A 14,213-nucleotide genomic window follows, 5' to 3' on the forward strand; every position below is an offset into this window, starting at 1 on the left:
AACTGATGGTATTCAAATCGGATGGGTAGAAAAAATTGAGAGATTCTATTGCCACACCAACTTTTGCTTAAGAACACCCCAATTTATATGAAAACACCCAAGAATTGATGTAAAAGTTGGTGTGGCAATAACTAATGGGATGTTCGGATCAGTTGGCTAGCATGACAGATGGCTAACAAAGGAGATAAGTAGTAATATTGTAAAAAAACATCGTGGAGCACATGACATGGACTCCTGTGGCTTACTTCATGGTAGAAATCATACAGGTCTTGCCTTTTACCTGATTCGAAGGCAGAGAGAGAGAGAGAGAGAGAGAGAGAGAGAGAATTTTGTAGATAAAAAAGAGACAGCTAGGCAAGGCAAGAGGTGAGTAGTAAGAGTGAAGCGTTATTTAAGGTTATTGGGAGGCTGAGAGAAATCTCTGTGAAATCCCCACATTTCTCTTTTATCCTTCAAGGTTTCTTCTCTTTTCTTCTCTTCTTCTCCTCTTTGTTAGAAACCCATAGAGATTGAGAGAGAGAGAGAGAGAGGGAGAGAGAGAGAGAGAGAGAGGGAGGGAGGGAGAGAGAGAGGGATCTTTTCAACAGTTACAAAGAGAGGTACGTCTTTCTCTGTCTATCTTCTATTTGTTCTACTTTTGTTCTCTGTCTCATCTGGTGTTCAGATCTTTGTTTGGTAGCATTTACTTCATCAAATGGGTCCATTTGATGATGGGTTTTCTTTTGCAGAGTAGTAGACTTCATTCATGGAAATGGGTCTCTCTCTCTCTTTCTCTAATTTCACCAAATGTGAAATTTTGTTATGATTTGCAATTTCTCAATTGGAGCCTAGTCACTCTCTTCTTTTTTTATTCTCCTTCATCTTTTAACTTTTATTTTGGTTTTATTTTCATTTTTTTTATTTTTATATTTCAGAAAACAGGCTAATTCCCCTGTTTTCTTTGTGCTTTTTAGATTTTAATTTTTTTAGATAGATGAGATTTAACAAAAATGGGTTTGGGAAAACTGTGGAATGAATCATGGGTGGGTAGGAACTTTTCTTCTATGTCAAGGAAAGAATAAATTATTTGTGTACTTTTTTTTTCTTTACTGTTGACTTTTCATGTTTGGTGAGAGTTCTTTTTTGACTTAGTGGAGGATGAGTGGAGATGAACCTTGTGTGAGCTACTAATTTTCCTCTAATTAGGTCCAAATCTTGGAGAAAAAAATGAAAAAAAAAAAGACAAAGTATTGCATGTCATCAATAATTATTAGATCTTGAATCCAATGTTTTGATTTTTGACCACTAGATCTGGTTTGATCCACTTGTTCCTGAATTTCATCAATTGGGTTAATTTCATTTTACAAGTTCTTTTCTATAAATTCGTGTTTCAATCGGTTCATTGAAGCAAATATCATAGTTGTATTGTTTCTGGGTGATCCCTTACTTGTGGTGAGTGCCTTTTCTCACTTTGCTTTTCTAGTTCTTGTTTAGATTTGGAGAAAAGAGATACTAATGTAGTATAGAAAAGAAGTATGTTTGGATCTATTCGATCTTTGGGTTTGAATTATAAGCTTTTCTTCTATATGTGTAGTTTATATGAATTTTGTTCAAAGCAAGACTAAATCTTAATCCTTTAAGATGGTGATGTTAGATTACTCACATCTTGAGTGGGGCTTTTGGTTTGGATTGCTTGTCCCAAGCCCAGACTGATCTCTTCGTGTGAAATCTCATTTATTGATTTAAAAATTTTAATTTCTAGATAGGATTCGTGTCGCTAACCTCTAAGTAGCAGCTGTAAGTCTATGGTGATTATGACTGGAGATGCTAGGAAATTAATTAAATTAAATTTTTTATTTTTACATGTTTGAGGAAACAGGATTCGTTTGGCCGATCCCAAATCTTAGCGATAAGGCTTTGTTGTTCTTGTTTTTGTTGTTGTCGTTGTATGTTTCGAGATGGAACCATCAGCTTTTTTCAATGACTGTGTTTTGTGGATTGTTAAATGGCTTACAATTTGTCTTACTTCTTTGCAGGTATTTAGTTGTTTATTGAATCATGAAGACCAAAGACGGCAAACCAATTTCCCATGCTGATAAAAGTTCCAGGATGGTCCCCATGACTATAATGTTTGTTGTATTATGTGGGTTTTCGTTCTATCTTGGTGGCATTTTTTGCTCTGAGAAGAATAGATTACTCATTAAGGATGTCGAAAGACCCGTTCAATCTTCTAAGGAAGTAACAACATCGTCTCTTCAAATTAAGCCCATTGCCTTTGCTGAGTGCAGCAGCGACTATCAAGATTACACTCCATGCACGGACCCAAGGGTAATTCCCTGACCACAGAAGTAAAAAATTTTAAGTGATTTTGCTTATATGAGACCGTGATTCATAGTATTGGTCGCTGATATTGGTACTATCCTTTTTCTTTTAATTGCAGAAATGGAAGAAGTATGGCCTCCATCGTCTTACTTTTATGGAACGTCATTGTCCTCCACTTTTCGAAAGAAAAGAATGCTTAGTACCCCCACCTGATGGTTACAAGCCACCAATCAGATGGCCTAAGAGCAGGGACGAAAGTTGGTACAGGTAATGTAACTTGCCTTATATATATATATATATATATATATAAGGGTTGGGTTCTGGTGACTCATGAGAAAACACATGATCCCAACCGTTTAGATACAAAATCCAACAATTGAGATTTATCCGTATCTTGTTAACACATATCTCGGAGATACCTATGTCGAGGATAAATCTCAACCATTGGATTTTGTGTTTAAACGATTTGGATCATATATTTTTTTCATGAATCAAGGGAACCTGACCCTATATATATATATATATTGGGTCGGGATCGGTAGACTAATGGAAAGGGAACTCATATGTTCACTCACAATCCTGACCGTGTACATGTGAAATCCAAGGGATAGGATACAAAAAAGTATCCTGAGAATATAGCATGAATCTCGAAGATAAATCCCGACATTTTGTGTGAACATATGAGTTTACTTGCATGAGTCTACGGATCCCAAAGCCTCTGCTGATTGTTTACTTTAATCCATTGGAGGAATTTCCATTATTCAAATCCCACTAAGTGTGATGTGTGATGCTTTCAGAAATGTGCCATATGATTGGATCAACAAGCAGAAATCTAATCAGAATTGGTTGAGGAAACAAGGGGAGAAATTCCTTTTTCCCGGAGGAGGTACTATGTTCCCCAAAGGAGTTGGTGCTTATGTTGATTTGATGCAAGATTTGATCCCTGAAATGCAAGATGGGACTGTTCGAACTGCTATTGATACAGGGTGTGGGGTGAGTCCTTTATCATCTCTTTAATCCATAGAATTGATACAGGATGTGAGCTTGCAATGTAAATCATCATATTCCATGGTATGCATTTCCGATACTTGCGGAGATAACATTAATGCCAAAACAGCAGCGTGTGTATTCACCTGTTCTTTGACATTCTATTTACTATTCTAATATTTTTTAAGCATTTGTATCCATTTGGAAAGTGTGATATAGTTCTATTCACATTGAGGATTCTACATTCTATCGGTGGTAGTTGTACATATGGTGCATGAACGAGGGAGTCAGACCAAAATGTTCAGATCATCAAAGCCCCAAGATACAAACATCATCTTTGTATCTGTATTTTGCTTACCAAATTATCTTCTTGACTTAAAAAGGAGCAATCCACATTTTGAAAAAGCTAACAAGATCACAGACATGGGTGTCGGTGTAAGACACAAGTTTGGGATTTCTGACACCGACCTGTAATATTTCGGGCTCCTATGAGAAGCCCAACATATTTTACCTGTATTTGAGTTAGAAGTTTGTTTTAAGTAAAAACAAACATAAAATCATCCTCACTATGGGCTGATTTTATGTACATATGGGTTAGGTTCACCAGCCAACAAAAAAAACCAACGTTGGGAGCCAACGTTTTCTCTTATAGGGGTTAGAAGTTTTGGAATGGGCTGATTTTTGTTTTTTTGAGGATGATCTCCTCACCATAGAAATCATCCTCACAAAAAAATCAGGCCATTCTGAAACTTCTTACCCAATCAAAAGTGGTTTACAAGTTGAAGTATCGTGGACCATTAAAGTAGATTGCTAGATGCAATCGTGGCTGTGCTTGACTACTTTGGTTAGTGTATGAGGATGGATCACACCCAACCTCTTTCATAAGTCTTTTTTTTTTTTACATAGAATATCAAGTAATGGATGACAGTACCTTACGTACTAGAATATGTTAGTGTTTGAATGTGTCAATACATGTCCAACACAACAAAAATCCTAAAAATGCCATGTCTTTGTTACAAATGCAAATAAATTTAATTATTCATGGTTGCATGAGTTACATATGATTCTTCCTTCTTTCATTTTTTTTTTTAAATTCATGTTTATATGACCACATGACAGAATTATAGAATGGTAGATTTGAATTCCTGAACGGTACAACATCCTTCCCACTTTTGCCTTTTGAGTACTAGAGACGTAGCTCATTTTTTTTTTCCAAGCTAGTTCTCTTTATTTACATTTAACAGGATGTGTTTATTTGCTTTATAGGTTGCTAGCTGGGGTGGTGATTTGTTAGACCGTGGAATTCTAACTGTTTCTCTTGCACCAAGAGATAATCATGAGGCTCAAGTTCAATTTGCACTTGAACGTGGCATTCCAGCAATCTTGGGTATCATTTCTACGCAGCGGCTTCCTTTCCCTTCAAATTCATTCGATATGGCTCATTGCTCAAGATGCCTCATCCCCTGGACCGAATTCGGTATTTTCATCTCCCTTTAATTCTTCATAGTGTTTACTAATGCGGGCAATTCTAGTTTGTCATTTGTCTTTAGAGATAATAACTCAAATTTAGGTGAACACCATCGGGTCAGGTGGAACCCAACTAAGGGATCTGTTAAGTCAAAATGTGACTTTATCAGATGGTTTATAACCTTGACCTATTGCATTCTTTTGGTCGCTCTGGCAACATTGGCGGATGGTTCAAAACAAGGGTCTGTGAAATGGATTTTCCTAATCATCTAAATGGGTCACTTGTGATCTCAGTGATCCATTTGGTGGGACTGATAGAAAATTTAGACCCATTCATGTCTTTGTTATTGGCATATCTCATAGAGTATCCTTTCTTTTCTAGAGCTGCTATTGGCATCCCAACTTTTACTTAGTTCACCCCAATTAAAAATAAAGAAAATAAGTAAATGTTGGGATGCCAATAGAAGCTCTCATTTTGTTTTTTATAGATTTCTATTTTTTGGGTTTAGGATTTACATGAACCTAATCATAATTGTAAACAATTACTGAAATTGTTTGAATGAGTGTTATAATTTGAGCCAAACCATTGTAATGTTTGAAGTGTATGTTTTAATCTTTAATTGGGGTGTGATAAATAATTTAAGAAATTTGGGTGGGGGTGGGGGAGGGGTGTAAAATTTTCCGATCTGTGCGCCACTCACAATCAAAACTATGTTTTTTTCAGGTGGAATTTACCTCCTAGAAATACAACGTATACTACGCCCCGGAGGCTTCTGGGTCCTATCCGGCCCACCAGTAAACTATGAGAACCGATGGAGGGGCTGGAACACAACCGTGGAAGAACAGAAATCCGATTACGATAAATTACAAGACTTGCTTACCTCAATGTGCTTCAAACTATACAACAAAAAGGACGATATTGCCGTTTGGCAGAAATCCTCGGACAATAGCTGTTACGATCAACTCACAAACCCAGACGCCTATCCTCCCAAGTGTGACGACGGTACCGAACCAGATGCAGCGTGGTACACTCCACTCCGCCCTTGCATTGTTGTTCCCAACCCAAACCTTAAGAAATTAGGGTTGAAATCCGTGCCAAAGTGGCCCGAGCGACTACATGTTGCCCCCGAACGCATCTTTGCTGTTTATGGTGGGAGTGGCAGCACTTTCAAGCATGATGACAGTAAATGGAAGGTGCGGGTGAAGCACTACAAGAGCTTACTCTCGGCGATTGGGACTGATAAAATACGAAATGTGATGGACATGAATACTGTTTACGGAGGCTTTGCTGCGTCAATTATCGATGATCCTCTTTGGGTCATGAATGTCGTATCTTCCTACGCTGCTAATACACTCCCTGTGGTCTATGACAGGGGATTGATCGGGACCTACCACGATTGGTAATTTCAATAATATTAGTGACCTTATATTCTAAAATTCACATATAACATTTTTGTACTAAGTATTAAATCAATTTGTAATCCTTTTTGTAGGTGTGAGGCGTTCTCGACTTATCCCCGAACATATGATCTCCTGCATCTTGATGGTCTCTTTACTGCCGAAAGCCATAGGTAAGTTTTCTCTTTCTAACCTAATTTTCTCCATTTTCTTCAGCGGAATAGTATAAATAAGCTATCTTTTCATTAGTGATGTAACGATACTGTTTTTAGTAACTAATTGATCAAGATAACCTACAGAGATGATGCAAAAAAAACCCACAAATGAGGTTATGGGTGCACCATTTTTGTGGATTAGGAGTATGTCGCCAAGGCTACCGAACCCATATGTCCTGAGCATACACATGAACGCACACACACACATCAATGCTTGTCAGCGGTAAGGACTACTAGCTTGACCATGAGCCATGATGTTGTTGGTTCTTCCAGGCTTGTATTCCTAGGCCGGGTTGAACTCATCTAGGAATTCTTGTCAATAGAGAGCCACTCATAGGTGGTTCTGAGCCAAGTAGGAACAACATTTAAAAAGATTACACAAACTACAGTAACTTAACATACTTAAAAGTTTGGCTGTGTTGCCATACTTCGCAATTGAGTTATGGTACTTGCATTCTCTCAAAATAATGATGAGCTGTGAAGTTAGAAAATTTATGGGTGAGTAGGCGGGTTTCTAAATGAAGGAATTTAGCTTAAAATCACAAAATTCTAGGCTTCTTGATTGTAGTAATTTAATATTTGTTTAGGTTCCCATATTGCCAATCTTTACATGAGTGTCTTCTTGGGCAGGTGTGATATGAAGTATGTGCTCTTGGAGATGGATCGAATTCTACGCCCTAATGGGTACGCAATAATCCGGGAATCCAGTTATTTTGTGGATGCTATATCGACCATCGCCAAGGCAATGAAGTGGAGTTGCCGCAAAGAAGACACCGAGTATGGAGTCGAGAAGGAGAAGGTCCTGATCTGCCAAAAGAAATTATGGTACTCCTCAAACAGAAGTTCTAGATGAAGTATGGAGTAAAAAAAAGTGGCGCGTCGGAAAAGTTATACACGAGGATCTTTTGAAGTTCAAAAGTAGATAGATAGAGAGAGAGAAAGAGAGATCAGTTCAAGTTGTGAAGAATGTTAAGTTTCATATAGTTTTCAAGTCAATGAGAGATCTGCTTTCTTCTCCAAGGAAGTCATTGAGATCTCAAGGAAATTAGAATTTCAGTCATCTAGTTAAATATTTATTAGTTTTCCAAATAATCTAATTCATTAATTTCTACATTCTCCATAAATATATTATTCTTTATATACATTTAGAGATCTCTCAAATGTTTGTGTTTTTTTTTTTTTTGATTCAATGGTAATATGAAGAGTTGAGAGAGGTTTGTAATAGTAATTATGTTGAACTACACCATCATAACCTTTGATTTGATGATGATTATTTAATGAAATTTGATGGATGTCTGTGTTGGATTTATTTTTTGTGAGCTTTCATTTATTTATCTGTTTATTTATGGAGAAGTTATATCATGCACTTTGAGGTGCACCAGTTGCTTGATACACTATGAGATATTCTGATCAATGATGCATGCACCAATGAGGCACTGAGACCTGGATGTGCGGCTAGGATTTGTTGAAGTACATTAGCCACCATCCTAAGTGATCAAATAATCATGCATTAATCTTAAAAGTAAGGGCAAATTTTATTTTAGCTTTAAAAGCCCATTGCCCTTGCGAGCGAAATCGCAGTCAAAGTAACGGACTTGGCAGAATCAACGGGTAATCTTTAAGGGAAATTTATAAAAAAATTACAGGTATTTTCATTTATTATCAAAATACATTATTGGTAATTCTAGTTTCTCGTTTCATTACTATAACAACTATAATACCCTTATATTCTATGACAGTTGCGAAATATCATACAAAAACAACTGAAAAATCTCTCCTCCTTTGCACATTTAATGAAATGAAAGATTGGTGATGTGACATGTTTGAATTAAGAATCGTTCGATTTTCTTGAGATACATGTTAGACTTTAACTTAAATTAAAAAAAAATAACAAAAAACACCTAAGCATGATGAAAACTATAAATTTGTCATAAAAAAATTACATAAAAACAATTTTATCTACTCATATTAATTACAAAATTTGACAATGATGTAATATGGTGGTTGGATTGTGAACCATCCATTTTATTGGGATACATATTATTTTGTTTCAAAAATTAATAATAAAATATAAAACATATTCCGAGTAATGTAAACCACAAATATGTTTAAGAATGATTAAAAATTATTTGAATGCAAAATATCTTGTCAACCCTTAACGGATTATTTGTCATTACAATGTGATAGTTTTGTTAGCACTTAGAAACATGTATGTCAACAATATGTGATAAATTTTTCAACACTTAAATAATGATATATCAAACAACAAGTGTCCATAGACTCTCCAGAAACAAACATTTGGAAGAATATTACTACTCTTTTCATGTATTTTCTTTGCTAGGCAAGCAAGATAATTTGTTGTTAACGTAAAAATAGGTTCATTAGTTGTTAAAGCAAAAAAATTTACAATATCATTCATAATATAGAGTAAAAACAGAGTCTAAGAACTAAACAAGCTAGTACTTGTTTATTAAATTGTTGATTGCTACAAATTTTATACTCATGATTAACACACTTGCAATTTGCAAAATTTTAGCTCAATTTGACTTTTTTCTCCAAGATTTGTCAATCCTTTATGGCAAGTTTGTTAATATTTTGATCACGACTTATCAACTTTATATAATTTTTTTGTTGATGGATTATCCGAAGATGTGCTCCTTGTTAACTTACTGGAATTATCCCACATCGAATGCGTGAGTTGGTTGCTATGGCTTCATATATTGGTTGGGCCACCCCACTCAATGTCAATTGGTTTTGAGTTCGAATCTGACATGGTATCAAAGCGGGTTGCCTTACCCTGTTGTGCAAGCCTAGGGCCCATGCATTGGGCCTGGACTTGAGGGGGAGTATTAGCCTCTTGGACTTATCCCACATTGAATATGTGGGTTGGTTGCCATGGCTTCATATATCTGTTGGGCCACTCTACTTTGTACCAATAGGTTTTGAGCTGGAATTTGACACTCTTAACAAGTTTTACGATTGTGGTCCACATACTTGCAATTCAAACAAATTTTCATTTTCACGAGAATACCTTCTCCATTTAGGTTAATTTGACTAACTTCTCCAAGACTTGTCAACTGTTTGTTCCAAGTTTGTCAATACTTTGTTCACGACTTATCAACCTTATATAAAGTTTTTGTCAACGTTTTATCGACAATGTGTATTGACAAGTTTTGTAATTGTGGTCCCCACACATGCAATTCGAACAAACTTTCACTTGCATCAGAATGCATTCTCCATTTAGATTAATTTGGCTAACTATTCTAAGATTTTTCAATCTTCTATTCCAAGTTTGTCAACACTTTGTTTACGACTTATCAACCTTGTATTAAGTTTTTATCGATAGATTATCTATAATAGGAGTGCACATGGTTCGGATTGGTTATGATTTGTGGCAAAATAGGAACCGAATCAAACATGATCAGTTCTACAAATTTGAAACTGAACCAATCCAATTATCCTATAAAACTGAACTAATCCAAGCCAACCTTGGTTCGGATTGATTCGGATCAGTTTTCGATTCTCATACTTATTATTTTCAATAGTAAAATTAAAATAGTTAAAACTTAAAACTAAGCAAAATAAATGTTAAACAAAGCATCACGCATAACACATAACACACACAAACAAAGCATTAACATACTTATTATTACAACATAAACAAAGCATCATGCATAACACATTAAAAATGAAAATCATGAAAAAATTAGAAAATAGATTAAAGAAACTAAGCAATGTGGTGAGTGGCGAGGTGAGGGAGACGAACGGTTAGGTTTTCTTTAAAGAACTTGAAGAAGAGAAAATAGATGAAAGAAACTAAGAAAGGGTTTGAGACTTTGAGTATTATTTGAATGTTTTTACCTTTTGTCTTTTAAGATTATATTATATAAATTGATTTGGTTTTATTATACCCCTAATTAGGAATCGAACCAAATCAATCGATTTTTTTACAATCCGTACCCGAACCAAACCATGCTCAATTCAAAAGACTTCAGATTGGTTCAATTCTCGAATTTACCCGATCCAGTGTGCACCCCTAATCTATAGTATGTTGCTAACAAATTTTATGATGACTAAGTTTTTATCTACCACATTCAATACTATTTTCGATTTTGAATGAAGTTGGCATTGAGTATCCTGCATTACAAACTTGGAAGAAAATCACAGATTACATGAAGAAAAAAAATAGGGACTCAAATGAAGTTTTCTTTTACTTCCTTCGGTGGATGAAAACAGTTAAAAAACTCTTCACCTTAATCCCTTACTTAATAACTCATTAATGCGGCCTTGTACAACAATAAAGATGGAGTAGAGAAGAAGGAAAAAAGAATATGCTTTGAACCTCAATCATACAGACAAAGAAGAAGAAAATGGAAGAAGAAGATGACAATGATGGAGATGCTCTTCTCTGAACTCACACGGATGAAGAAGAAGAAGATGGAGAAAGTTTCTAAGGCAAGTTTTTGTCTTCTCTTACCTAACCTACCACTTGCTTATGTCATTGTCAAGTAAAATTTTCTGACTTTTACTTTTAAGAGTATTTTTATCTTATGGAAAAAATGCTATAATATTTTTGGAATACACCTTAAATCGGTAATGGTTTGATAATAAAGAAATATAATTTTAATTTTTTAATAAATTTTTTATTTTTTTTTTATTTTCTTGATAAAAAGGACTAAGGTCAAAGGGGCATGTCACTAGATCGTAAACACGGAGTAACTCAAATATTCACCAAAATGTGGAGAGGGATTTCCAAATCCTCTATTATTTTATTACAAAAACAGGCCTAGTATGGGCTACTATCACCAATTTTCTTAGAGAGCTGCTATTAGCATCCCAACTTTTACTTATTATGTCACAATTAAAATAAAATAAAAATAAGTCAATGATGGAGAATAAGTAAAAGTTGGATTGCAATAGATTTCTATTAGTTAGATTTAGGATTTTATAAATATGGGCCTAATCTTAATTGCAAACAACAATTCAAGTTGTATCAATGTGTTATAACTCTTTGTAATGTTAAAATTGTTAGAGTAGTAGTTTATTAATGTACGTCGAGATAAACAAAATCATATTGGTGTTGTAGTTACGATAGTTATGTGATTATGTGAACCGAATGGATGTAAGCATTATCTATTTAATATACTCGGTCTCCAATGACATCTACTCTCATCTCTTTTAGATTGTTTGGCATTCGAGTATAAAATCCTTATTATCTTCGAAAGCAACAGAAAATTCAAGCATCCAAGTGGGGGGAACTCATTATTCAGTTGGACCTTGAACTTGATAACATTGACGAAATTGATGCCCAACCATCAACTCTCAATTTAGTATTTATCTATTTGATGTTATTGTATATTTTATCTAATAGTTTGGCCCACTAGGCCACACTCCCCAGGAGTCAAGCCGGTATACCTAAGCCCACAGACTCAAAAGCAATGGGTCCAATGTCCACTTCATCCATTTGTTTAACAAACAAACAAAAATAAAAATAAAAATAAAATTAGTGGGAAAAGTGTTGTATTCCCACAAGTACATTGACTCAAGATAAGCCTAATCTCTATTTTATATCCTAAAAGCCACATTTGAGTCAAGCCTTATTGGTTGAGATCCTTTGACTAATTTCTTTATTTGAGTTTTTGAATATCTTATGATCAAACTCACCTAGGCCCATTCTCATGTACAGGTCCACAGAGGCCATCACCAATGATCGAGTCCATGGTAGTGTCGACATTGAGCATGCTCGTTGGTCCATTATAAATCATTTTTTATTAACTTAACTCTCGGATTAAAGTCTGATAATGGCCTAAATTTAGACTCATCTAAATTTCCGTCTAAGCTTAAATTGATAATGGCCAAATTTAGAGTCATCCAAGTTAAGTGTGTTGCTCCCCTTCTTCTATATATTTAGGCATATCATCATTCTCTCTCTCTCAAGAAAAACCATAAAGAAGATCTCTTCATCTCAATCAACATGCAATTGGCATCAAGATCAACAAATAAGTGGTGATCTCCAACAAGGATAACCAACAATTTCGACCATCCATCAACTATTTAGTTATTGAAGCAAGGGTTGTTCATATTGAATGTAACCAATCTCAAGTTCCTTAATCACAAGGACCATGTGATTGTGGAAGGATGTTAGAGTAGTAGTTTATTAATGTGTGTCGAGATACATTGAATTATATTGGCGTTGTAATTACGATAGTTATACGGTTATGTGAACCGAATGGATGTAAGCATTATCTATTAAATATAATCCTTTGAATATCAATGTGTTCTGTATAGTCCATTTATCAAAACTTCTACATGGTATCAGAGCGGGTAACCACAAGGATGTAGGAGACACGTTACACACAGGGGGAGTGTAAGCAATAGTCCCACCTCACCTGGATATCATAACCTTGGGCTATATATAAACTTGGAGCAATCCTCGCCTTACAATTTGGTTTTGTGAGAATAAATAATAGGTTGAACTAAACTTTTTTAATGTTTGAAAGTGTGTCTAATCTTTTAGTAGAACTTGATAAATAATTGAAAAAATTTGAGTGTGATAAGTAAAAGTTGGCGTGCCAATTGCAGCTCTCTTTCCTTGGCTAGGCTGCATTTTTTATTTTTTATTTTCCTTTTATGGGGTCCATAGTTTGGTTGCATTTCCTCTCACCCTTGTTATGTACCAAGTTGTGTATTTGTCTTTACATCTATAAGTCCACAAGTCATTATCATGCATATTTTTGATAATGAACCCTATCATTAGAAGTGTATTGTGATTGCCTAATTAAACATTTGATTTAACAACAATGTTTACAAAGCACTTTTATGGGAAATAACTTTATTTTTTGGAAACATAGTAAATCTTATATTATTGAATAAAAAAATAAGCACATTTTTTGTCAGAAAAATTGTAATTTTACACGTTTCAGATTCTTGCAAACGTCGAAATCATGAAATTGGTTTGATAGATTTTGCATTTGGTTTAGTTTCAACTTTCGGGCTTGGTGAATAACATACTGTCAAAATGTTACAAAACTAAAATTCAAAATCCTAAGATGTTTACATTTTTAAAAAATATATGTTTATTTATTTTAAAATATTAAAACATATTTCAATAAAAACACATTTAATTTTAATTTGAGTCAACTCAAACTCACTTAACTAGTGATCATCTTGGGTCGATTTTTCAAGTTTTGAAACAACAATATTATTCTACTCTAATTTGAGGTTCCAAAGTCTTTTTGTTTTTTCTTTTCTTTTCTTATTCTTTTAGTGTTGATTTTCTAATTAAAAAGTCTCAGTTAATGTAACATGGACATGGAATCATAGATCAGATATACAATAACACTTTTTTTTAATATTTATAGATAGACATGTACAGTTGTGTATCTCAAAAAAAAAAAAAAAAATCTATGACTCACTTTCTTGCTAGAAATCATTATTATTAATTATTTGACATTTGACAGTAAGAAAAGACAGTACATTTGCACGAGTGCCCCCGCTTGTTATGTAGCGTGGAAGCCGGAGATAGAAGCTACAGTACTAAAAGATTTCGAGGGTAATTCGGTCATTTTACAAAATTAACGACCTTTAAAATGAACATTAATGGCCCAATAAGACTTCAAACCTAACACTGTCCCTTGACTCTTGACTCTTGACCAACCAACCGACCGATTACAGCTAACCATAATAGGAATCGTGTCGCTTCCGCAAGGGAATATGTCCGCATCATCCCCTTGGAAATGATTCCATGCATCGCCAAGTAACAAATTAAGTTACAAACGAGATATAGATCTCAAAATTAACGATTTACACAACCGTTGAAAAATATTATTTGTTAGACATCTTACG

At 34.7% G+C, this 14,213-nt stretch overlaps 1 protein-coding gene across 2 annotated transcripts; it reads left to right on the plus strand.

Annotated features, from left to right (window-relative positions):
* The first annotated feature begins 394 nt into the window (after positions 1-394).
* LOC147391674 (putative methyltransferase PMT21) lies at positions 395-7,660 on the plus strand. 2 transcript variants are annotated; one of them, XM_086457282.1, is made up of 8 exons: positions 395-599; positions 2,016-2,307; positions 2,420-2,568; positions 3,099-3,294; positions 4,555-4,765; positions 5,480-6,155; positions 6,249-6,326; positions 6,999-7,660. In XM_086457282.1, the coding sequence occupies exons 2-8, from the start codon at positions 2,038-2,040 to the stop codon at positions 7,219-7,221; spliced, it is 1,803 nt and encodes a 600-aa protein (XP_086313408.1). In that variant the 5' UTR covers positions 395-599; positions 2,016-2,037; the 3' UTR covers positions 7,222-7,660. The 2 variants fall into 2 exon arrangements, with proteins under 2 accessions (XP_086313408.1, XP_086313410.1); XM_086457284.1 differs by lacking the exon at positions 395-599 and adding an exon at positions 1,063-1,431.
* Positions 7,661-14,213: the final 6,553 nt, after the last annotated feature.

The sequence above is a fragment of the Akebia trifoliata genome, chromosome 11 (assembly GCF_017979445.1).
Source record: "Akebia trifoliata isolate Shusen 1 chromosome 11, ASM1797944v1, whole genome shotgun sequence".
NCBI classification, from domain to species: Eukaryota; Viridiplantae; Streptophyta; class Magnoliopsida; order Ranunculales; family Lardizabalaceae; genus Akebia; species Akebia trifoliata.